This window comes from Chrysemys picta, chromosome 2 (genome assembly GCF_011386835.1).
Source record: "Chrysemys picta bellii isolate R12L10 chromosome 2, ASM1138683v2, whole genome shotgun sequence".
NCBI lineage: Eukaryota > Metazoa > Chordata > Testudines > Emydidae > Chrysemys > Chrysemys picta.
The window spans coordinates 158,104,108-158,130,817 of NC_088792.1; the positions used below are offsets into that span (position 1 = coordinate 158,104,108).

Sequence of the window (26,710 nt, forward strand, 5' to 3'; positions counted from 1 at the left end):
GGTCTGATCAGTTTGGATCTTCCAGGCAGCGTGGAATTTACTGCAAAGCCGGCATTCCTCTGCAGAGCCTGTGGAAATACTGCTCTGCCTCTTGTGCCATCAGCAGGCTTCCCTGTTGAGTTCTGAATCCGTACATGGCAGAGGGGATGCTGACAGAAGAATCAGGGAGGATGCAGCTTGATTCTTCAGTTGCCAGGGCAGGTATGCATCCATTGGCAGCTGTAAGAGTTTGTACCTGAGTGAATGTGGCACAGAAGTCACTCAGGAAGGAACAAGTGCAGGGTGCACGGATCCTGCATAGCTGTGCTCAAAGTGAAATGGGTCTGGGGGGTCCTGGCTCGGTCTCCAAGGAGCTGTATGCCCTAGGAGCTGATTCCTCTCTCTCACACCAGCAGAACACGATCGATGGTGCAGAGTTCCTCCTGGATCACACTGGTGCAAGGAAGAGCAGAACCCAGGCACTAACTTTGCCGAGAGCAACAAAGTTGGGCAGACGGGATTACTCAGGTTCCCTTCATGCTGGGAAAAGAACCACAGCAGCTCCAGACACAAGCCCTTCAAACCAGTCACTGTACCTTGATTGTCAGAGGCCAGAGCATTGCTGGAAGCCATCAGTCTTCGTTGTGTACCACAGGCCTCTCTAATAATGTGCAAGGAGAAAGGCCTCTGCAAGCCTGCCTCTCTGCATCCCCTCTGCTAAGCTTCCCATAGGAAAACGCCACACGTTACCTGTTGCTGCATCTCATCTGACTTGAGAGTTTCTCTCTGGCAAGACACTGATTAGCTTCCCAAATGTCACGCTGATGAAGAGGAGGGTGAGCTGCTTGTTACTCAGGTGTCTGTGAGAGCAGAGACATGGCAGGTCTCTTCTGTATTTCCCTCATCTGCTTTTGTTTGAACTGCACTACCCCCCGGGACCAGCCTCCATCTGCACTAATGAAAATGATAAAGAGAAGTCAGTGCGATTAGCCAAACTCCCTTATCACACATTCCTCTGAGCTCAAGGGTCAATATTTGGCCAATTATGGGGGCCTTGCTTTAAAGGACCCTCTCTCTCTCTCTCTCTTTTCTTTTCCCAGGGTTACTATTTAATTTTGAAAGATTCATTTGCCATTTTCAGCAAAGATACAGTTGCTGAGTCCTAGGAAGATACTGCTGATGCCTTGCAGTCCTCTCGCTCGGTGGGATGGGGCACATTCCCATCCCAATCAAGGAAATGCTAACGAGCTCTTCTGGCCTCATCTGGTGTGAAATGGGCACAGCCTGTGCCACTTGGAGGAAATGAGCTGAAAAGGGAGAGTTTGTGACAGGAAGGGTGGCAACCAGGAGGAAAGCTGCTTCGCACTAGAGTTAGTTGACGCTGCCCCCAGGGCTGCTGAGAGGAAAATCAGTTGCAAGCTTTTGATGCCCTCAAGGAATCATCAAATGATGTACAGGATGATCCCAGCTGGGGAGAGGTTGAAGATAAGCCCTGACCCAGGGTCTGTCTTTCCCCATCCCCCCTTCACAAACAACCCAGACCTCTGTAGACTCTTTGACTGAGCATCCTCATGATTGGAAGGACTTTTGCGGGGGAAAGGTCTTTGAAAACGCCCAAGCATGAGCTAAAAAAGAGCTCTACCTATCACACGTGGTCCATCCACAGACCACAAAACTCTTGCCTAGCAATTATGGATTAACACTCTCGCCTGCCTCCAACTGTGCAAATATCCAGATCCTAAAACAGACCTGAACATTGACCCACAAGCCCGTCACTGTCATGGGTATGAAAGAGACCCCTGACTCTGAATGCTTCAGCGCTCTGGGAGACACTGAGACTGTAATTAGAGACGAGCAGCACAAGGCAAAGTTTGGCTCTATATCAGAGCACGCACACAGGCCTGGGGTGTTTGCATTCATCTTTTCTTTTAAACCATGGGGAATCTGTTTAGATGGCTCCAGCTCAACTGAATTGCCAGGTTTTAGATGGTCGTGTTTATCGATGTGCTGGAATTCAAGACGTCCCACCCACTGGCTTCATTAGCAAATAAAACACCTTATTCTAAGCCTGCACCTCAAGGGCAGAGGGGCAGAACTGATGATCTTCGCACACCTTCACTCCTCTCTGGTGAGATTTTCCATCCTAAGAGAGAACGCCCTCTTCAAAGCCACAGGCCTAGCAAGCCCTTGGGGTGGTATTTTGTGAGCAAACAAGGCAGTTTTAGTAGGTTTCCAAGCTGTCAACTTGCACTGTAAGCTCTGGGGGGCAGGGACTGTCTTTTTGTTCTGTTGGTGCAGCACCCTGGTCCATGATGGGGGCTCCTATGTGCTATAGCAATAGAAATAATAATATAATAATAACAGTATCTCAACTTGTGCTGTAAGTTGCTGAATCTAGATGCTTCATGACTACACCATACCCCTTTCCTCTACACATCCTCAGGTCCCTAACTGTCAGGTTTAGGCATCCTAGAAAACCCACAATGCATTGTACCTCATGGTTAGACACATGCATTGGGTAAGTAGGTGGGGAGGAGGTCAGAGAATTTCAAGGGTGAAGGGCCACTCTGGCGCTTTTACCAAACGGGAAAAGTGCATCTCCAAAGCCTGGTGCATGTTAAATAGCGCTGGGGATGCTGCTCTCTGTCGGAGTTGTGCTCACCCCTGTGAGAAATTAGTTTGGCCTCAGTGCAGTTCCCCGCAGTCAGATGGCCACCTCATCAAGCCCGGGGCTGTATCTTCAATAAGCACGTTATGTTCAAAAATGTTATGCTTATAAGAAGGACACCAGCACTGCAGTTGGCATAGCATGTGCCACTGGGAGGGCTCTTTCCAGAGCTGCAGCGCGTAGGTGAGGAAGTTTGCACTCAAACTCCAGGTTGTATCTGTTCAATGAATCAAGGATATCAGTCTCCGGGCCTGTCCAGCCAGCTTCTTTCACTGGCGCTAAATGAACAGGAAAGAGATCTCTTAAAAAAAGAAAAAAGGCCCAGCAAAGGCAGAAAGGAGCCTTTCCCGAATCCCCTGAGGATTCTCAGAGAGCTGACCGTGGAGAGCATGTTAAGCTTATTCCCCAAACCTGAGAGTTTTTTCCTGTGTGAATATTTGCAGCCTCCACTTGAACCATCAGTTGACTTAGACTGTAAGCTGAAATAGGGCCTGTCCGTTTTCTTATGTTAGTACAGCGCCTAGTACAGTGGGGTCTGGATACGTAGCTAGGGCTCCGAGGTGCTACAGCCATACAGTCTGAATGCTGAATGAACTTTTCTCTTTTCTTTCAGGCCAGTTGCCATAATGTGAATTTTGGTTTTGAAACATTCATTAAAAAGTCAAAAGAAACCCACTTTGGTCATGTCCCCTTCCCTACCAACACCTTTAAATAAATAACGATCCCATATTACTTTCTCTAACGGATTTACCACGTACTTATGGTAATTGCGTCAATGAACACTTGTACTGTAATTGCAGTTAATACGCAATAATCCATGACAAATCACTTCTAAAAAGGAATTCCAATTCATGCAGCAGAAACAACACGTGGAGAACGTTCCCTGCTGGAATGTTAACTGCTTCCCTGCCATCGGTCTGTCCAGGTGCTAGGCAGGCACGTTCCACCAATGCGCCATTGAAATCTGTGCCTGCTATGTCTGGCGACGATCTATTATTATGTATTTGTTTGGCAGTAGCACCTACACTGTGTTAGGCCCTTTCTAGGTATTCAAGAGGAGGTAGTCCCTGCTCTGAGGAGCTTGCAGCCTAAACATGGATAAATGTAGAGGTGGGCAGAGGGCAGGGAAGGCTGAATCTGTGAAGGTTCAGAGTCAAACCAAACGCAAGGGTCAAGCTCCCTGGAACACGCTACACAGAGAAGTAGTAGGTGCCTGGTCTTTTGAAGTCTTCACATCAGGATGGGATGCCTTTCTGGAAGCTATGTAGTAGTCAGACACGACTTGTTGAGCTCAGTATCAGAGTGGCTGGATGAAAGTCTATGGCCTGTGTTATGCAGGCCGGACTAGATGATCTAATGGTCCCTTCAGGCCTAAAAATCTAAGAGTCTTGTAGAACCGATGCATATGCTTCAGTTAATCACCTACAGCAGTGACTTCCAAATCTACCTTTCCGCACCTGGTCCCTTCCCCACTGAGAGCAGTCGCCCCCATCTTCCACTTCTTGACATCTCTTCTTGGAAGTCCTGCCAACAGCATAAATTCAAGATGACAAAACAGGGACACCCCGTCTTTCCCCACTAGCACCTGTCTAAACACGATGAAAATCTTTCATGAGAAAACGTTGACCAGCTCTACTTGCCAGTCAAAACTGCCCTCTTCCACCGAGACCTCTGCTGCTCAGGTTCACAGCCTTGGCGCTGAGGTATGTGGCTCCACCAAGTGGGGCTGAACCGGTGGGAAACTTTTTTTTCAAAAACGTCACAGTGCAGACACAGCTCTTGAGTTCCTGCTGTATTCTCAAGGCCAGATCCTCAACCTACGGCATCGCACTGTTGAAGTTGACTATTGATACCATCTGAAGATCTGGCCCCAGTCTTTTTACCAAAAGAGGCGGTGATGTCGACACACCCGCATCAGTGTGATGCCTAAATTTAGCTTTCTTGTCAGGGCTACACTGAAATAGCCATTGGGCCACATTTAATTTTCAGTGCAGGTTTAAAACAGCCATTCTTAACCTTGTGTCCTAATCCCCTTGCAGGTCTCTGAGCTGTTCAGGGTCGTAGGAGGGCATACATTTTTCTCCTGAACTGAAACTAGTTCCTCACCCTTCAGATTGAGAAGAAAGCTTTTCACGTATAAATAGATGCAGTAATTCCATCCAGGTGAAATTCACCCCCAGTGCAGTGAGCCTGCAGGAGGCCTGTGCACTGGTTAGGCAGTTGGCATATTGTTCATGATTGCATCTCTGTTACTTCGTGCTCCCCTTGTCTGTCAGTTCCTTCCATTGTCTCACCTTTTAAAATAAAAGCTCATTTGGCAAGGGACTGTCTCCTTGTTCTTTGTGCAGCACCTAGCATAATGGGGCCCTGGACTCAGGCACTATTGTAAATACAAATAACAGCAGTCTAAGTTAGGGTGACCAGATGTCCCGTTTTTATAGGTACAGTCACATTTTGGGGACTTTTTCCTTATATAGGTGCCTATTACCCCCTCACCCCCGTCCCGATTTTTCACAGTTGTTATCTAGTCACCCTAGTCTAAGTCCCACTAAGGACCACAAATCCATGTGATGGCCTTCCACACACGTATGAATTTCACCCCTTGCTGTACATCTAAAAAACCCAAACCCTACCAAAACAAACCCTCAAATGCTCTCCTGAGGAGAGGATGAGAGAGAGAGAATGAGCCACCCATGAGAGATATTAATCACATTGCTGAATGCATTACTGGAAGGCACTCAGATATGACAGTGACAAGGACTGTATAAGAACCTATACAAATAGAATAGACTATTGTTTGTTTCTGAGAGCACTCATCCTGGAATATACAGCATTAAGAAATGTGCATTTCATGACATGTTCTATATGAACGTTCAAATTATGCTTCTTAATTGAGATATTTTCAAACGTATATGCCACTAATATAAGCATTTATAGCACAATGTACTTGATCACACTAACCTCTTGTATTGCAGCCTTTTGGAACACAACTGTTTTCTTTGGGTATTTTAAAAAAAAAAGTCTGAAATGCCACAAAGGGTTCTGGGATTTCACGGGATTACCGGAAAGAAAAATAAGTAATGTGTGGGTTCCAGGTGATTAAAGTTTGAGTACCCCTGTGTTCGAATGCAGAGTTCAGATGTGTTCAACTCTGATTGAAAAAACAACCAACCAACCCCTAGTCCCATTTGTATTTTAAATAAGAAGCTTATTTTCATCAGTTTCTAGATGGCAAAGAATGATGTGACTGAGCCAGAAATAGCATTCCACAATGTAACCTGCTGATTGAATCCCACCTTTGTGACCCAGGAAAGCATAATTGCTCCAAACAGGTGGTCTTTAAGGTAGATTTCACTGGACATGAAAATCAAGTTCTCAATCCATAACCCAGTGTGGAAAGAATTGAGGCAAGATGACTAATGGTTCATAAAAGTAGCAAACTTATTGACTAATAGAATTCTTAGTCATGAAGTCTCCATGTTCCATACGTACCAAAATCAAAGCAATTACTGATTTAAATGAAGCTGGAATCCATGGTGCAGAAAATGCTTGTTTTAGCGTAAGATTGGACAAAGGTGAATGACCTGTAAAACCTCTGGTAATGAAAGCTCTTCACAGCTTGCAGTGTTTCACTGGATGGTAATTGCTGCAGTCTGTGATATGGATCTGGCTGTGTTAATGATGCACTGTTCCTTTTCACAGGACTCATTTAAGCTTTGCATTTTTCACAGATTTCAAAGCAACAAGGCATAGTAGAAATTAACACGTTAACATCGACATTTTATCACTTTGCAAATTTAAAATATTATTAAAGACTTTCAAAGACTTTTTTTTTAAAGGGCTTAGGCCCTGATCACTTCAGGAGAATGGATCAATCATGTAGGCTAGATGCAATGAATTCTGACATGTGGCATTTATTGTTTCAGCTTGGACTTGGTATCTCCAGCAGCTGTAGAAACTGTAAGCTTCATATCTTCCTCCTGCTGCAAAAAGGGCCCCATTCAAACAAATTAGATGTTGGAAATCAGGTTTCAGGTTGGAAATAAAAAATCCATTAGTTTACAAACAGGAAACCACATACAAGTGGGCCTGCTGGTTTATTTTCTTTATTTATTGGAGAGGGAAGTTCTGAGCTGTTCTCCTTTCACTCCTATTCTAGGCAAGAATCATTTCTGTGATGGGAAGGGGTTATTTCTTTTCTGCACTGGACCGTTTTTGCCAAAGCGATTTCTTGGTTTGGATCACTGGTGTCTGGGTGGAGGTGGGACTTGGGGAATTCTCCTCTATATTTTGGGACATTTGCAGAAAAATATTCTGAGAGTAAACAGCCAAAGGTAAAGGGCTAGGGAAGTGCGGTCGTGAACTAGCATTCAGTCCCCAGCGATGGGGTTGGGAGAGAAGGTCTATTCCAGCAAGTGTCGAAATGCTTTTTAGGAGCTCACTAACTAGCTGTGGATGGATAGTTCTCCATTCTCTTCTAGCACATGTAATCTTTTGGGGATGCTGTGAGGCTGCATTCCCAAGGGGAGCCAGGATTAATTTCTTTCCCTGACCCAAGAGGCTGATCCAGCCTGATCTGTAGTACCGCAGGCTAGGCGAGGTCAGAAAGAGAGAGCAGAGGGGACTGGTAGTAAATGATAAGGGGGCTTCGCCACTTAGAGTTTGAACAATACGGAAATGGCATTTCCAGTTAACTTAATCGCAGAATGGTATGTGACTGAATATACGTGGCGAGATTCAATTACTGTCCCCGCTAACACTGTCCCTGGGGATCAATGTTTCAGCCTTCCCTGTGCCGTTCTGTGCTCTGAGCACTGAGGTCCTGCTAATAGGCAAGTGCACAGTGAAGCAGCATTGGGAATGGGCAAAGATTCTTCCTCTGGTTTGCACAGGGCAAGGAAGGACATCCTCTTTCTGTTGAACTTCTTCATGGTCCACATGAGTCGCGCAGCTTTGCTAAGGGTCTGTTTTGGGTACTCCGTTTAGTCCACTGCAGCAATGAGCTGGGACAAAAAGCAGGGTATTTCATGTGATAGACAGGAATGCACATGTGTCTCGTTTGCAGCAGGGGCTAAAGGTGTTTTCTCAGTAATAAGAAATAAGGACCTATGTTGCATCTCACCCATAGAAAAACCTATAGAAATATTAATTTGTTCCCCTATCACTCCTGTGAGATATGGAGTATTTATCATCCTTACCATTTTACAGGGGGGAAACTGAGGCACAGAAAGGTGGAGTGCCTTGCAAAAACCATGCAGGATAAAATTCACCCCTGTGCAAAGAGCCATGTAAATCAGTTTCAACCAGTAATTGCTTTGATTTTGGTACATATGGAACATGGAGACAAAGGTCATGTGCCCTAGTTAAGGTCTATTCTGACAGCTTCATGTGACAAGTAAGTGACGTATAGGTCTTACGCTGGCTGGCTGCTAGGGGTGGCAACCATCCGCCTTGAAAGACAATGGGTAAGTACCAAAGCATTTCTAGAGCTGTGTGCCAGACTGCAGCAGGGCGAGTGGCTAACAAGTCCAGTTCTTGAGCAAGAGTCCTGGCCACAAAGAATACAGGCATAAAGCGCAGGGCCAAAGGATGCAACAGGTGTATAACTAGCACTTGAGGTCTGCTGCGCTTTCCTCTGCACACTCTTAGCTGCACAGCCGTGACTTTCACCAACAGTGAATTGATAGCAGAGCAAAGATTAGAACTCAGGACTAGAACGTGGCGACATTTTTCAGCCAAACTTTTTTTTAAAAAAAACAACAAAAAATGCAGATTCAGTTCAACCCAAACGTTTAGTGAATCCGTGTCAATTGCAGGTTGTTTTGAATAGGGCAAAAAAAGAAAAACAACAACAACAACAAAGAAATGTCAAAACCGTGAAAAAAGGCACCTAGCTTTGCATCTTTGTGATTTCCGTTGGCCCCTTTGTTTTTCCTCCTGCTTTTTGGAGTCTTGGCCTTCACAGTGCTACCCAGGTGAGTGATGCTATGGGTTTGCTCACATCCTCTCCCTGTCCTGCTCTGTGTAAGGCAGTCAGCATCCTGACGTGTTTTCTCTCCTCTATTTCCCCCATCATTCCTCTTTATTTATCTCTGGCTACCAGACATTAAAGATTGATCTGTTGCATGTGTCTCAAAGTGGTATTTGACTGTATGCATGGAAACAGGGCTGTCAGCATTGTCAGCTCCGAATAACAAATCCCAGAGACGGAGAAAGCAAGCTGCTCCCTTCTAACTCGAGAGCGGAGGGTGGGTATCCTGCAGGAAGGCACTAAAGTGACGGGTGGGGAAAGCAATTCTTCAAGCTGCGCTCTAATTTAAGCAGCCCCTCCACAGCGCCATGAGAGCGCGCTTTCCTCAACTGCCTCTCACAAACCCAGCGCCCGCCCGAGCCGCACTTCAGCAGATAATGAGTGCGAGTTTAAAAAACTTAAAGCCTCTTCCCGTGAGCTGGTGACTGACACAAATGGAGTTCATATTTAATCATCTGTTAACTCGTTGTCTATTATAGCTCTTTAATAGCACCATAGATATTCTTAATGAAGCATGATTTAAGGTATTTACAGCTCCAGGACCGACAGACATCACTCACAGTGTGCAGGTAATGAGGCGTAAAACAGCTCTCGAAACCGTAAAAACGAGGGGAGGGGGGAAAGAGAGAGAGAGAGAGAGAGAGAGATCAGGCGAGGAGGAAGAAGCTGAATTGTTCCAAGGTTTGTTTTAAAATGTTTAGGCATTTAAAGTCATTTTAGCTTTTCAGAGGTGTCTGGTAGCACAGGGTTCAGCAATTACCACAGCCGCGTGGCTCCCATCATGCCGGAGGAGTTCATGGCATCAATACCCAGCTCCGAATAATGGCTCCTCACTGCTGCATTCCCTTCCAGCATGCAGCTCTCGGATGGGGAGAGGGCCCTGCTTTCTCATGCAGCCATTTGGCCTGTAAAAGTTGGTAGGAAAAGCTTGCCCAGGCAGGCTCTGCCCCAGGGTGGGAAATAGGGTCTGATAGCTCTGGGGCCTATGGCCAGCTTGGGGGTGAGTGGATCTCAGTCAGCCCCAGCTGGCGTGAAGGAGGATATTTTGTTCTCCGTTGTAATTGCACCTTTTAAAAAGAAAGGAATAAAAATGTGTTCATAGGCTACTCCCAGCCCCAGTACGGAGCAAGGGCCCGCCCCTCCATCTCCTCCATTCTGAGCTCCGTGGCAGGGTAAAGGCCCATTGTCTCACTCCCGGCCCTCGGTGCTAAAGGGTTTGGCTGGAGCCTCACCACACAAGTATGGGCTGGTGATGGTTGGACAGGTTAGCCTAGCCAGTCTCCTTTGGGATGACCTCACCTCCTGGGAGAACTCGCTGGGCCATACCTCAGTGCTATCAGTAGGGAGGCTATGTCTACACAGCAGCTAGGGCAGACATACGCACGCTAGCTTTGAGTGAGCTGGCAGCTCGGGCTAGTCGTCTGGGTATGTACCTAGGACCTCTGACAGGATTGCACTTGGGCAGCTAGCCCAAGCCACTCTCTATGCCACCAGGACCATAGTGCTCTGGCCTGGTCAGAGCTAGCACGTGCCCACGCTTGGAACTGCACCTCCCAGCTGCTGTGCAAGCAAACCCTTCGTGGTTCTTTGCCGGACTTTTAGTGTGTCTACGCCCGGGGCACTGGGACAGTTTGTACAGTGGGGGTGCTGAGAGCCATTGAATCAAACTGTAAACCCTGTATATGATGGAAACCACTTCAAGCCAGGGGGTGCGGCAGCACCCTGAGTTCCAGCACCTACGTGTACACCACACCTGCGAGTGAGCTTCCCAGCCTGGGTCGGCAGACTTGCGCTAGCCAGACTCATGCTAAAAGGGCTGTTCTTGGGTGTAGACTGTGTACGCTCCCTGTGCCCCTCCGGCTTGAGAGCCCGAGCTGCAACAGCTCCACACTCCTTTTAGCACACTAGCCCTGCTAGCACAAGTCTGTGGCCCGGGGCTGGGAAGCTCACTCCCAGGTGCAGTGTAGACACACCCTCAGAGGTTGTGTCTGCAACCTCTCTGTCAGAAGGGAGCCAGACCTGCAACTGTAGAGGACGGGGCACATGTTTGTCACCTAATAAAGAATGCCAGTTAAAAACCTCAAGCTGCTTTGCTTCCTGACCTTGAACCTTCCTTCTGAGACCCTCATCCAAGGCTGAGCTCTTCTTGCTTAAACCTGCGTGACTCTGCTGCCCCCTTGCACAACAGGAGAAGGAACCGACTCTTCTTGTGGTTGCATGCATGAACAACATTGAAATCCCATCTCGGCCCTGCAGGCTCAGACTGGCCCCGGGATGTGCACGTGCAGATTTTCCAGAACACAAGAACAAGAGGAAAATCAGGGGAAAAGGCGAGATGCTAAAAACCACTAAAAGGAAATACTTTTTCATTCAATGGATAACGACACTATGGAACTCGTTGCCACAGGATGCTGGTGAGGCCAAAAACCTCAGCGAGATTCAGACAATAAGCAGAATTTCCAGAATGATGATAGTTAATACAAACATATTTTGGAAGAGATCGTGAACCTCATGCTGCAGGGCTTAAGACAGTCGCTTACTAGAGATTCGGAGCTTTCCTGCTCCTTCCTCTGAAGCCCTAATTCATAGACTCATAGACTTTAAGGTCAGAAGGGACCATTATGATCATCTGGTCTGACCCCCTGCATGCTGCAGGCCATAAAACCGTCCCTACCCCTTCCCTGGACTCTGCTGCTGAAGTCCCCAATCCTGTTATTAGTGACTTCAATCGGCAGAGACCCTCCTGCTAGAGATCCCTGCCTCATGCTGCGGAGGAAGGCGAAAAACCTCCAGAGGCTCAGCCAATCTGCTCTGGAGGAAAATTCCTTCCCGACCCCAAATATGGCGATCAGTAAGACCCCGAGCATATAGGCAAGAGTCTCCATCCCGACCCCTTTTAGCCATTATGCTATTTACCTACCATTGCTTGGTTTTCCTTGACTACTATGTTTTACCATTAAACCATTCCCTCCATAAACTTATCTAACTTAATCTTAAAACCAGACAGGTCCGTCGCCCCCACCGTTTCCCTCGGAAGGCCGTTCCAATATTTCACCCCTCTGACGGTCAGAAACCTTCATCTAATTTCAAGCCTGAACTTCCCCACGGCCAGTTTATATCCATTAGTTCTTGTATCTACGTTAGTACTAAGCTGGAATAATTCTTCTCCCTCCCTTGTATTAATCCCTCTAATATATTTAAAGATAGCAATCATATCCCCTCTCAGCCTTCGCTTTGTCAGACTAAACAACCCAAGCTCCTCTAGTCTCCTTTCATACGACAGGTTTTCCATTCCTCTGATCATCCTAGTGGCCCTTCTCTGCACCCGTTCCAGTTTGAGTTCATCTTTTTTAAACATGGGAGACCAGAACTGCACACAGTACTCCAAATGAGGTCTCACCAGCGCCTTGTACAACGGAAGCAGGACCTCCTTATCCCTACTAGATATACCTCGCCTAATGCATCCCAAGACAGCATTGGCTTTTTTCACCGCCACGTCACATTGTTGACTCATAGTCATCCTGCGGTCTACAAGGACCCCTAGGTCCTTCTCCTCTTCCGTTACTTCTAACCGATGCGTCCCCATCTTGTAACTAAAATTGTTATTAGTCATCCCCAAATGCATCACCTTACACTTTTCACTATTAAATTTCATCCTATTTCTGATACTCCAATTCACAAGTTCATTCAAGTCTCCCTGCAGGATATCCCTATCCTCTTCCGAATTTACAACGCCTCCCACCTTCGTATCATCCGCAAACTTTATCAGCCCACTCTTGCAATCGGTTCCGAGGTCAGTTATAAATAGATTAAATAAAATGGGTCCCAAAACCGAACCCTGAGGCACTCCACTAGTAACCTCCCTCCAACCTGACAGTTCACCCTTTAATACGACCCGCTGCATTCTCCCCATTAACCAATTCCTTATCCACCTCTGGATTTTCATATCGATCCCCATGTTTTTCAGTTTAACCAATAATTCCTCATGGGGTACAGTATCAAACGCTTTACTGAAATCCAGGTATATTAGGTCCACCGCATTCCCCTTATCTAATAAATCCGTTACTTTCTCAAAGAAGGAGATCAGATTCGTTTGGCACGATCTGCCCTTCGTAAAACCGTGTTGTAATTTATCGCAATTGCCACTAACCTCCAGGTCCTCAACTAGTTTCTCTTTCAGAATTTTCTCTAACACCTTGCACACTACAGATGTTAAACTAACAGGCCTGTAGTTACCCGGATCACTTTTTTTCCCTTTCTTGAAAATAGGAACCACATTAGCTATTCTCCAGTCTAACGGGACCACCCCCGAGTTTACAGATTCATTAAATATTATCGCTAACGGGCCTGCTATTTCCCGCGCCAATTCCTTCAATATTCTCGGATGAAGATCGTCCGGTCCTCCCGACTTAGCCCCATTAAGGCGATCAAGTTTTGTTTCTACCTCGGATATGGTAATCCCCCATTCTGAACGCCCCTCTGTAGTGGTGCTAGTATCCCTAATCCCTTCATTGGCCTCATTAAACACCGATGCAAAATATTCATTGAGATATTGCGCCATGCCTAGATTGTCTTTAATCTTCTCTCCGGCAATAGTCTTCAGCGGTCCCACTTCTTCTTTCTTTGCTGTCTTCCTATTTATGTGGCTGTAAAACCTCTTACTATTGCTTTTAATTCCCCTCGCTAGGTCCAACTCTACACGGCCTTTGGCCTTTCTCACTCTATCTCTACATTCTCTGACTTCACTTAGGTACATTTCCTTACTGATCCCTCCCCTCTTCCACTCTTTGTACGCTTTCTGTTTTTTCCTAATCGCCCCTTTGAGTCGGTCGCTCATCCAGCTCGGTCTAAATCTCTTGCTTAGTAATCTTTTTCCCTTTTTTGGAATACAGGCCTCCGACAGCTCATGCATCTTTAACTTAAAGTAATCCCAGGCTTCTTCTGCCTTTAAATCCATTAGTACGTTTGCCCAATCCACTTCCCTTACCAGTCCCCTTAATTTGTTAAAATTGGCCTTTTTAAAATTATAAACCCTAGTCTTTGACTTAATTCTGTTACTCCTTCCATGTATTTTAAACCGAATTAGCTCATGATCACTGGAGCCCAAATTGTCTCCTACTACCACTTCCTCAACGAGGTCCTCACTACTTACCAGAATCAAATCTAAAATGGCCTCCCCCCTCGTCGGTTCAGCTATCACTTGCTGGAGGAATTGATCAGCAAGCACATCTAGGAACATCTGAGCCCTATTATTGCTACTAGCGTTTGTTCCCCAATCTATATCCGGGAAGTTAAAGTCCCCCATAATTACACAGTTCCTATTAGTAATTACTTCTCTAAGCACATTAAATAGTTCCTTATCCATATCCTGGGTCGATCCCGGCGGTCTATAGCACACTCCAAGCACTATCCCCGGAGAGGCTCTAGTAGTCCTATTACCCAGTGTGAGTATTGCCCAGACGGACTCTGTGTTGTCTAATCCATCAACTATTATTTCTTTACAGCTTATTTCACTATTGACATACAATGCCACCCCCCCACCTTTACCTTTGTTCCGGTCTTTCCTATACAGCGCATACCCCTCCATACCTGTGTTCCAGTCGTGACTGCCATTCCACCACGTTTCTGTTATTCCTACGATATCTGGTTTCAGCTCTTGGACCAAGAGCTCCAATTCCTCCATTTTATTACCTAGGCTTCTGGCATTGGTGTATAGACACCCTAATGTTTGTCGTTTAACCTCTCTCCCATTAGGAGCACTATATGTTGCGGGCCTCCTTGTGTCCATCCCCCCTGTCCTTCCTATGTCCAATCTCATCTCCCCAGCTATGTCTCCTCTCATTTTACTCACCTTCTCCATACTGGAATCTGGCGTGGAGATTAACTGTGTATCTCCCAACCGTCTCCCCAAACTTCCTAGTTTAAAGCTCTTTTGATAAGATGAGCCAGCCTCCCTCCCAGAAGTCTATTTCCTTCCCTACTCAGGTGGAGCCCATCCCTCGAGAACAGGTGCCTGTCCCCGAAAGCCTCCCAGTGGCCATACATCCCAAAGCCCTCCTTATAGCACCACTCCCTTAGCCAACTATTTATTCTCACAATTCTATCAGCCCTTTGCTGCCCTTCCCTCGGAACAGGCAGAATCCCACTAAAGATAATCTGAGCCTCTATCTCCTTGAGCGTCTTCCCAAGCCTGGCATAATCTCCCTTGATCCTTTCTAACGAGAACCTAGCCGTGTTGGTCTGATCAGCTCACAGCTCTTCTCCAGTCTGGCAGTTCCTGTGTCTTCAGCATCCTAACGTGGTAGGATTTGGACTCAGAGCTGCCCAGAGAGGGGACAAGTGGGGCAATTTGCCTTAGGCCCCACAGGAGCCCCCACGAGAATATAGTATTCTATAGTATTGCAACTTTTTTTTATGGAAGGGGCCCCCGAAATTACTTTGTCCCAGGCCCCCGAATCCTCTGGGCGGCCCTGTTTGGACTCCACCTTGGGGCACTGACATTTGAAAACGAGGCTTTCGGGCAGGAAGCAGCCAGTCACGGGCCTGCTGTAGAATGTTAACGGGAAGCCCTCGGACTGTCTCAAATACGCCCTTTCACCCCCAGCCCTTCTCTCCGGGTCCTGCCCAGCCTCCATCATAGCAGTGTCTGGGCCTCCCATCTCCTGCCAACTGTTTCCACGGTGGCCTTGCCTCCCTGGACCCAACAGATGAGCCATGGCCAGGCATGGATCCAAGCTCGCTCTGGTCCTTCAGAACGGCAGTTCTTTCCCTCATTACCCTTTTCCCTGCACCCTCACTGAGGGGCTTGTTCTGGACAGGCTGCTTGGCTGGGCTTCCAGCAAGTGGTTCATCTTCCTCAGACCTCTTTCCCAACCCCACTGTTTCTCTGCCTCCTATACAGCCCCTCTGTGATGCCTGCACCATGCATTCTAGGAGAAACAGTGCTTGGTTGGGTCTATTACAGTCATGCCTAAAGACCAGCCAAGCATGGGGCCCCCCATTGTGCTCAGTGTGGTACAAAACACAGATGAGCAGACAGTCCCTGCCCCTAAGAGCCTGCAATCTAAAAAAGGCTCAGCCATTCAGATGCGATCCTCTATACCCCACTGTAACCCTGCACACAGCCATTGGGCCAGTCCCATTAGCACTGGAGGCTCCCATGGGAGTTCCTTCCATTGGTGAGTCAAGCAGGGATGAGCATTGAGAAGTAAGATTTAGTAGATTGACTGTGACCAGCCACTGGAGCAATAGGTTGCAGAGGGGAAGGAATATAACATACAGGAATGTCCCTGATGTAGCAGCCGGCGGCCAGCAATTCTTGTAGCTGCTGCGGCATTGACCCCCAAGGCCAGCTGTTCCAACAGACAGAGCTGTCAGGCCACGCCTGCACTCTGGCGCAACAGCACCAGAGCTATCCCGCTACAACCCCCTAATATAGTGCAGCTGTACAGAGACAGAAGGGGTTTCTCCATTGCTATAGGAACCCTGCTTCCCAGAGCGATGGTAACTAGGTTGATGGAAGCATTCTTCCACTGACCTAGCTGCATTTACCCCAGGGCTAGGTTGGCATAGCAATGGTACTCCAGGGTGTGGGGTTTTTCAAACCCCTGAGCACTGTAACTATGTCGACCTGAGTCTTAAGGGTAGCCCAGGGCAAGCCAGTGTTGCAGCGATTGAACTAACTGGGGGTCAGCCCCTGCTCAACACTTCAAGTTGTTTTCTATACCGAGGGTTGATAGTGGTGCAGCTAAACTGCTGGCCGCTGCGGGCTGGATCGTGGCTATTCCCAAGCCTACACAAGGACTAAGAGCATGCTGGATTCTCCGCTGCCTTGCACCTGTGCACACGCTATCCAGTCAGCACTCGCGCCCACTGGCAGCAACACTGAATACTCACTCTGCCCTGGTGTGAACAACTGTAGCAGACATGAGGCAGTGGGAAATTGGGCAGGACCCACAGGAGGCTACTATGCCTTGCTGACCCCTTACCTCATGGCCAGGGAACAATGGTCTGATTGTTTTCAAATGTCACCCAGCACGATCCCTTTTTCAGCAGGACTCTGAAAATAATTTGTGACTGAGGTGCCATCTTGCATCAAAATATTTGTCAGAAAATGTCGAATGTCACCAATCTACACATTCTCTCGTGTGACGGAGATTGGGTCGGAAGGCTGGGCGCTGTCACAGGGACTGCTCGCCTCCTGCCGCCTCCTCTCACACAGGGTTTCTAAAACGCAGCCAGGCACATCCGCTTCATTCTGAGCGTTAGCCTGTGATTGAGCAGAAACCAGGGGACAAGGCAGCGTCCTCAATAATTAAGCTGTTCCCAAATCCATTTCCTTAGGACATTGGGCAAATTATAATAAAGTGGAAGGGTTCAGGGATGAATTCTCTGGATCTCAGTAAAAGTGTGTCTCAGCCGAAGAAACAGTTGCCACAGCCTCCCTCTCAGTTATTGTGGTCTGTTGTTGGGGGGAGAGTGGGGGGAAATTTGTTTTAACTTTGTGCTGCCACTTAGTGAATTTAACTTCTTTCCAGCAGGCTTGTTGTAGTGGGGCCTAAACTGTCCAATTACTCGTTATGTGTGTGTTAGAGGTGAGGGTGTGGGGAATGAGAGCAGAATTGTCCCTTCCAGATTTTTAGATATACTTTTTATTTCCGGAAAAATGAAAAGAATACGTTTGCCGTCATCATTATCAATTGCAGACAATTTAGCGCTGTCGCGAAGGAAGGCAGCCTCGCTTCCCAAGACAATCTTCTTTTCCATCTCTGCTGCTGTGGTTTTAAGTATGATGTTGCATAGGCCGACTTTACCTTTTATAGACTGTGCCAGGTAAAGACTAAAAGAGGCAGATTCTGATCTTGATTGCACTAGTATAACTCTGCTGACTTCACTGTCTTTGCTCCGGATTTACCCTGGTGTAACTCTGATCAAAATCTGGCCCTAACTTCTTATGATCTGTGTGGAATCAACACTCTTTCCCCCCCATTGCCCCAATCCAGCCACTCTTATCTTGTGGATTTGCAGGTTATGAAGTAATTTCATAGCCTGTTTTCATGGATAATCATTTTGGGTAAGCCCAGAATGTGCTTATGGTATGCCTTTATATGAAGGAATAATGGCTGTTTAAAACGCACACACAAAACCCTTAATGAAACAGAGCAGGTGATGTCCCTCATAGCGTATGCCTCCCACTAATGTTTTATGGGAGTTGGGTATGCATGTAGTGGCAGTTCTCCATGTTGCATACACGTATTCATCCTGTATTAGCATTAATAGGTCGTACAGATATGCACCGAGGGCAGGACAGACCCCTTACTTGAATGCTATGTTTCTCTTCTTTAGTAACATTACCAGTTTAATGTAACAATTGCTGTTTTATCAGAAGAAACTTAATGGTCTAGCCTGCTACACAGAAAGAAGCCATTCTCTTCTGATAGCGAATAAAACCTTTTCCTAAAGCATATAAAGGCTCAGTCTGGGAATAGACCTTCTAACAAATTTAGAGTCTGACTTTAATGATCCTGGATTAATCAATTATTATTAGAACATTAGGTTGCATAAATATTTGGCTGGCCTAGCTCTGCTTAGCCCCTGGGGAGATGCGGGAGAGCATGCACAAATATTGTAGGCTGGCTAGCTAGTGGTTCATCAGCACTACAGATTGTGTTGGAATTCCAGTCTCTTATAAAATCAACGACGTCTCCATTAAGCATTTTATATTGCAGGGAGGGGTTGAGGAGTGTGGTGTAGTGGTTAGAGCCAAAGAGAGCGCTGGGATGCTTGGGTCAAAGTCACAGCTTCTGCCACTTGGCCCCTTAGGCAGGGCGTTCCACCTTTGTTTATCTTCTGTTAAATTGGGTTAATAATACGGACCTGAAACTTGAGGTGAGGCTATGGTTTAAAAAAAGTGCCTATAAAAATCCTATCAGTTCTGCTCCTTATGTGTGTTTAGAGCCACACTGGCTTATTTAGCTGCAAGTGATTCTTTTTACTGCTTTTCCCTCCTGTTAGCCACAGAAGAGGAAGCTGGAATTCACTCTTGGTCATGCACGAGCAACAGAATTGCTCACTATGTGCCTATTATAGAATCTTTATTACCAGGGATGAGCCAGAAAGAACCCAGCTTGATTCTCAGATATCAGGCTGAGTTTCCAGCATTGGCACCTAGAAGGAAATATTTTTTGGACAAACTTGAACTAAAGGTCATTTAGTATATGTCTACACTCCAGTCAGTGGTGCAACTGCAGCATGTGTAGACATACCCAATCTAGCTTTGATCTAGCTAGCTCAAGTCACAATACCAGCGAAGATGCACTAGCACAAACTTAGCTGCTCACATTCATTGCTCGGCTCCTGAGTAGGATTGCACAGCCTGTCCTGCTGCAGCTTCACAGCTATTATTTGAGCTAGCTCAAATGTCTACAGGCACTGCGATCAGATCCCCGATTGCCGCGCAGACGTACCCTGAGCGATGACAATCATGGAGCCACCCAACAGACACATGCTTAGCGTGCTAGTCTGGGACTTGGGCAACCCAAGGTCAGTTCCCTGCTGTGACTTCTTGTGTGATCTAGGCCAACCCTTTATCTCTCTGTGCCTCAATTCCACAGCTGTAAAATGGGGATAATACCGTAGAGGGGTATTGGGAGGATAGGTAGGGTGACCATCCGTCCCGTTTTTAAAGGGACAGTCACGTTTTTTGGGACCTTTTATTATATAGGCGCCTATTCCCCCCCACCCCGTGTGCCGTTTTTTCATAGTTGCTGTCTGGTAACCCTAAGGATAGGTACATTAACAGTTGTGAGCTGCTCAGATACTCTAGTAATGGGGCCATATAAGTACTATAAACAGTTGCTTTTCACACTCTTTGAGGTTTGCAAAACTCTGAGAATTTCTAATGAAAAGTGCTCGATTCCTGGGATGAGTGCTCTAGCCGTTCCAGAGATCGCTCGTTATAAGTGTAAATTGCTATTGCAAATGCCTGGGTACAAGATTAGTCTTTTGACAGGGGGTGGGACTGGAACATGATCTAGAAGTTGTGAGTACCTGATGTCGGCAAAGTGTATTTATTGCTCTTTGATGGGAGCAAGGTGTAGACTGGAACTGCGTGAAACCCTTCTGTTCTGTTTTGCAGGGTTTCTCGTGAGTATCTGGGGGAGGTGGGAGGGAGTGGTGAATCCAGGGGTTTTCACCACCTGAGTCTTGCTCTTAAATTTGAAGGACAAATGAACTCACAGTTTCAAAGGGAAGCTAGGCCCACTGCACTGAGCCCTGCCACGTTTTGCATCAAAGACAGGTAAACTCTGAATTTTGCATGGTTTTTCTAAAAGGGCTCAGATTTACTTAAAAGGTCTGTTAACCTCAGCGGCTGGACCGGTGTGAGTTGTGAATATGCCTGGGTTTCACCCTGAGCACTTATTGATGCTCTAGCCCAGACACGCCTCCCCAGATATTCTGTATTCATCACTTCTTTCCAGAACAACTCTCCCCACCCCTCTTGTATGTGTCACAATTCACAGATCTTACAGATGGCACCATGTATATTTATTTAATTGCTCCAGTTTTCAGACTGCAATCTGGGGTCAGTCTGTTTAATCTATCCCTCTCTGGGGAGTCAAACCCGCCCTTGTGTTGCAAGCGTAGGCCCTGACTCATTCCTTTGCATTGTTCAGTTGCCAGCAGAAATGCACTAGGCTGTGCACGTGTGGCAGTTCCATGGTGCACTTGTTACCTAGGAAACCACTAGCTCTACATGTGTGTTGCTTAACACCCTGTTTGCTTTCATTTGGATAAATCTTTAATTCCTGTCCTGCCCTGTCTCCTCTGGATCTATTCAGAAGCATTTCCTCAATACGTTAATCCCCCTCTACCCCAATCCTCCCTGCCTGCCATGCTGTCTCTGGTTCTTACAAAGTCCTCGCTCGCTCGGAGCAAGTTTCCAAAACGATGGCTAATCTGAACAGCTCGTGCTTTTAAAAAATAATTATATATAGTGCCGCTTCCACCCAGATGCAATTAGCAGCTAAAACGTGATGCTTAGACCTTTCATCATCAAAGCACTCAACAGACGGTAACTAATTAACTCTTCCCCCTCCCACATCATAGTGTGTTATCCCTATTTTACAGATAGGGAAACTGAGTCACAGAGCAGTCTCAGAATGGTTGGGCCTTTGTGGGTATGCACAACCATAGATAGAGGGTGCAAGGAATGCCCGTGGTTCGACAATCAGTGTCCAGTGTCCATCCCCTGCAATCATAGGACCATATGGGATAGAGAAGAAGGCTGACCTGGAGGTTAAGGTATTAGTCTAGGACTCCAATCAGTTCTTGTCACTGACTTCCTGAGTGACCATGGCAGAGTCATGCCATTAGTCTAGGGATGTCCATAAATACCCACAAAGGATCATCGCAGAAGATGGGGTTGGATAAACCCAATGGGAATAGATGGTGCACCCTGTAAAAGGACAGTGCCACTTCCACTCTAGCACAGGCTACCCTCAAGGAATTCTGTCTGGAATGTCTCCAGGGATTCCCTCGGCACCCCTCCCCACCAGCGCAGACACACTATATCTTCCGCACCAAGACCACACACAGCAAACCAGTGGCAGAGCAGGGAATAGAGCCTGAGAATCTTGGCCAAGCAGGCAGCTTGCAGGTCTGAGGCCGTTAGCCCTTTGGGCTCATTACTGCTGAAAAGGAAAGGGAGAGAAGGGTATGAAAAGCTGAGGTACTTATAAAAAAATTAAAGAATTTGGGATAGTCGCTAGGAAACGGCTTTCCCCTTCCTCTCATTCTCCCTTCATCGTCTGCAAAAACAATGTATGTTCCTCTTGAGAAGCGAGAGAATTGAGTTTTCTGATTTAAACCGAGTCCCCTCCCCTCCATTAATCTCTTGGACTGATTCATGCCCAGAAAGCTGAGCAGTTCCAGCCTCACTGAGGGCTGATTCCCTCTCTGGAGTCTTGAGAGGAGCTAATGCTGTTAGCCCGTGTCAAAGGAGGGTTTTAAAAAAATAAATTCACCAGCATCAGGGCTCCCGTGTCCTTTTCAGGCTGGCACACAAACAGTCTAAAATGCCAGAGCCCCCTTTGCCGGTCCTCAGCATGTGACAAAGTCACTTCTAGAGCGAAACGAAGTCGGGTTTAAAAATCTGGCCTGGTGCAATCTCAGGAGCAAGCATGCAATGGTTCCAATGGCTGCCTGTGAGGCAGGACTCCTGGTTTCTAGTCTCAGCTCTGAGGCCGGGGGGTCCAGTGACCAGAGCCAGGAAGTCAGGATTCCTGCATTCTGTTACCAGCTATGAAAGACACTGTAAGCTAACGATCCACTGCTTTGTGGAGAGGCAAGCTGGTTTCCCTCTCTGTTGCATGGGAGATGATAATACCCACTGAGAAGATTTCTGCATGTCTGTGACAGGCTTTGCTATCTTTGGCTGGAAGGTGTGGGTTTGTCTCTATTAGGATGCCTTTTGGGAATGCCTTTGCCTCCTAGCCAAGGGAATCTTTTGCTCAGGCTTCGAACAAACCTCTGGCATTTTCAGGCTTCCCTGAGGAACTCCACACCCCCAGTCCTCAGCAGGTGCTGGGGTGTCCTGGGCCTCTGGAATGGAAGAGCTGGAATACCATCACAGAGGCTGTTCTTGGGGTGTTTCTGGCCCAACCAAAAGCAGGAAGTCACCATAACGCTTGAGAGCAATGACCCCAAATCACAGCTCGGGGGGCTGACTGAACTCGAGAGGAGCATCCATGGTTCTGCTCCAAGCTGAGCCAAGCCGTTTGCAGTTCACCTTTTGCTGCTAATTGCCTTGATGTGGCTTCCGCCTGGTGCACATGACATGCACGTGGAAGGCCCGACTATCAGTTCCTTTGGCAGTGTAAAGGGGTCTTAGAAGGTAGAAACGTCCCCCTGACAATCCTCCTCCTCAGGGCAGGCCCAGCAGCTACAAAGCTGATGTAAGAGTCCTGCTCCCAGCCCCGACAGTAGGGAGTACCACCTGAGTCCAGGCTGGAGCATGCATGACAAGCAGAGCGTAAGATAGAGCAGCCCCAGGACAGGAGGAGAACAAACATGACTTAAAGCGCCCCCCCACACTGCTGCTTCCATCCCTGCCCCAAGCAGAGAGAGTAACAGGTCCTGACTCTGTGTTGATCTAGGGCTTGGTACCGCACTGCCCCCTGACGTCAGTGTGAATTAACTGTATCCTGCTGGGGAGCAGGGGAAGGATCACACCCATGCTCCACCCTCAGGGCATATCCAGGTTCAGAGTAATCAGTCCTGCTACGTCAGAATGAAAAAAAAAATATCCAAACCCACAGTGGGGATGGAGCATGCCTGGCACTGATACAACCTCTCTTCCCTCATGCAGAATGGCCTAGTCTGACCAGCCCAAGGCTCTGTGCAATGCTGCCTTGATAGGCCACAATCTGTACCGAATTCTGAGCCTGCTGTTAAATTCGCTCACACTCTATTCTCGTGTTTGCTGTTATTTTTTAACACTTTTTTTTTTTTTTTTTTTTTTTTGCATAAAAGCACTATCCTCTCCCCAGAGCCTGCCTGTAGCGAAGGCATGGTCTGTACAACTGCAATTATTTCGAAGAACAGATGGAGTGAGGAGCGGAAAGTCTGTTAATAGTAATAGAAATGCTACATGTTAACCTGGACAGCACACGATGACAGTCCCATGACTACACGTTCTGTTCCCACCAGCTGGGCGCCGAAATTGAAGCAAGAGATTCACAAACACAGCATTCAGCCACGTACCCACCTAAAGTTAGAACCCAAATTCCTTCACACTTGCAGCCTGGGATTTTTTTCCCCCCTCCCATAATCTCCAGTTTCAGTGTTGCCATCCAATATTTTCATTGGATGCTATTTCAAACAATGTTTCGGGTTGGGTCTACTAGTGCAGTGCAGCATTAAGTTTGGGGAGGGAGGGGCTAGCAATTAGAATACAGTACTGAGAACCAGGAATTGCTATATTTTAATCCCCACATCTGAACCTTGGTCAGAATTGCAGGTGTACCTGGCTTCTTAGGGTCAGGCTCTTAAAATCTTTGTGGCTTTTGCCTATCCACAAGCTTGCACCATTTGAAAATAAACCAGATTAGTAAAATCAGCGCAAACCCGTATGGACACCCATATTTCAGTCCGAGTGCCTAATTTCGGTTTAGTTTAAACCTGGTCCTAATAGATTTATCAAGATCAACTGAAATAAGTGTCCACACAATTTTTTGCACTGTTTTAGCTAAATCTCTTTAAGTTTACACCTTAAGTTAAACCAGCACAGCTCTGCTGGTAGAAAAGCCCATTGACGCACGTTCACTATCTGTAAAAGGGGGCAGATTGTGATTTATCTCCAGTGGGATTGCTGAGGTTAAAGTGCCGTAATATGACTATTCATTTGTATTGCAGTAACACCTGGGAGCTCCAGCCATGGGACAGGGCCCCCCTGTGCGAGGTCTGGTACAACACAGAACTGCACCAAAGAGCTTGCTATTAACCTCCACCTGGGATTTTTTCATAGGTGACAAGGGCATATAGCTACACAGCTCTCTTTCATTTCAGTGGGAGTCATGTGGCTAAATTTCGTAGCCAATGTAGGAAATTTTGACCCCAAGGTGTGCTATGGAATCGCTGCCACCAGCCCACCGCATTGCTGGTGGGCTGCTGGGTCCATCTCCAGATCTTATTAACCTGTAGGTCCCTTAATGATCTATGTGTTTGCAGGATCATCCAGAACCCAATATCCTGCCAAGTCCACTGAGATCTGTAGGCTCTCCTAGCTCAGCATCCAGAGGTCATCAAACCCAGTCCAGGGTGGCAAGGACCAAACTATTGTTACTATCTATCAGCAGCCTGGAACGAGGTGCCTGTGGGTTCGGTCAGGTGTCCACATTGCAAGAACCACCACTGCTAGTGTCCTCCTTTAGTAATAGGGCAGGTCAGGCACGGAAACTCCCCCCCCCCCCCCCGCCATGGCGGTGTCTCCAGAACTCAGGAAGGGCAGTGACTGGAGAATGCTTGCCCTGCTGCTAGCCACGCTACACCTCTTCTCTGGATATAGAGAGGCTTTCCTCTTCCAGGGCTGTCAATCCAGCACCTATCACAAGCCCCAAGCCTATGTAAATGGATCAAAATAACTGAGAGGGTCTGGGTCATTTTATGGCCATCAATAGCATTTGTAGCAACACCAGCTAACACGCTGAGATGGTTTATTAAAATGGCAGGTTTACTTTTTCCACTTACAGTGCATTATGGAGCTATGTTCCCTTCTTGAAGTATCGCTTATGACCAGACGCAAGGTACTGGACTTAAGAGAGCTCATCGGCCTGCTCTGCCCTGGAAGCTCCTGTTCTCGGCTGAATTAATTTAGTCAGTGTTTTGTTTAGTTGGTGGGGAGACTTTTTCCCTCTTGCTACCAGACTGTTCACACAACTGACCCAGCAGGGTAGTGCACAGGGGCTGTGAGATTCTGTCTCTGAGATTAGACTATATCCTGTCCCTCATTTCCAGTGGAATGCAAGCCTCTGTGTGGAAAGCCCCTTGTGTCACGGCACGTCTCTCTGTGCTGCTCTGCTGTAGGATGTGGTTAGTGAACGGTTGGGGAAAATTCTCTCCGGTGCCTTGTATTTGGACTTGTTACAAAAGCCCATTCTTCCTCTGTGAGCTCTTGGAGGAAGTTTAGGCCACGAGGAATAAAATGTCAGGAGAAGGAATCCAGGCTTAGCATGAAGCACTCAGTAATAGGATACGTTGCATTTTTACAGCTCATTTCATCTGAGGATCATACACAAATATAACTGTTACAGTGGGGGTGGGTGTGAGAGAGAGAGAGAGAGAATTCAGGGCTGATGAAAGTCCTGGACTGATGCCCTTTGAAGTTGACATTCCTCAGGACAGACACAACATGGCAAGAGGCAGGCTCTGTCCTAACCTGTGATTAATTCCCACAGTGGTATATCTACACAGCAAAAGCTCTGCACAGGCTAGCCTACACAACCTAGCTTGAATCCAACGAGTGCAGGTAGCAACAGCAGTGAAAAGAGCTCCGTGCAGGGGTCAGAGTGGGCTAGCAAGCTGAGTACGTACCGGAGGTCCATGCTGGGATTGTACCTCAGGTATGTACTTTTGTGGGTATTTATGGACATCCCTAGACTAATGGCGTACTACCCGCACTGAAGCTTCACTAAGTGAGAGGCAGAGCTAGGAAGAGAATCCCAAAGTCCTACTTCTCCCATCTTCTTTGCCCTATGCCCTCTCTCCCCTGAGAGCATTTACCTACTACTGAATTGTGAAAGCACTGTAAACCTGCGTGTTTCAAAGGTCGGGGGTGGTTTTTTTTATATTCCAGAATAAGAAGTATGTGCTGATCATGGTGGATCCAGATGCCCCGAACAGAGCTAATCCAAAGTACCGTTTCTGGAGACACTGGATTGTCATTGACATCAAAGTGAGTACTGGCCCTGTTTTCTTCTCCTCTCTCCTGCATAGGATCACACCAGTGGTGTGTAAATGTCTCTCAACGCATTCATTTAACTTTTCCCCCCAGCCAGACCTTAGCCTGCTCTCAAATAAGGGATAGTCATTCTTTTAAGTGAGCAGGGTGGCGATGGGCTAATTTGTGGGGTAGCCTCAAAAAGAGACATTACCAGGATTGCTTCTCCTGCATCTTACTGTCCCTCCTCTGGTTCATTCCTGTGTACCGCTTCAGGTTTGGGCCTTGAATAGCCACCTTGCAGGGTAGGGGAACAACAGGTGCCATGTTTCCTTACCATTCACCAAGGGCTTGTTACAAATGATTGTAAGTGGTTTTCATGGATACAAAGAGAAGGAAACCTGGAAACAAGCCTTGCCCAACTCTCCATGTATTATAAAGCTGAGCTTTGCACAGCGGAATGAGGGCTTAGTAATTCATTAACTCACTAATGCCCCTTCTTCAGCTCCCACTTGTCCTCTTCCTCCTTTTGTAGAGTAGATGGAGATACATCCTTAGCAGTTGGGGGAAGTGAAATCCAGGTATTCTACATTGA

At 47.1% G+C, this 26,710-nt stretch overlaps 1 protein-coding gene across 8 annotated transcripts in view; it reads left to right on the forward strand.

Annotated features, from left to right (window-relative positions):
• The window catches only part of PEBP4 (phosphatidylethanolamine binding protein 4), a 226,533-nt gene that overhangs the window by 75,647 nt on the left and 124,176 nt on the right, over positions 1-26,710 (forward strand). For all 8 annotated transcript variants that reach the window (XM_065584527.1, XM_065584533.1, XM_065584534.1 and 5 more), the window contains exon 4: positions 26,032-26,130. In XM_065584527.1, coding sequence (XP_065440599.1) covers positions 26,032-26,130 — 99 coding nt within the window. The remainder of the gene's footprint in view (positions 1-26,031; positions 26,131-26,710) is intronic.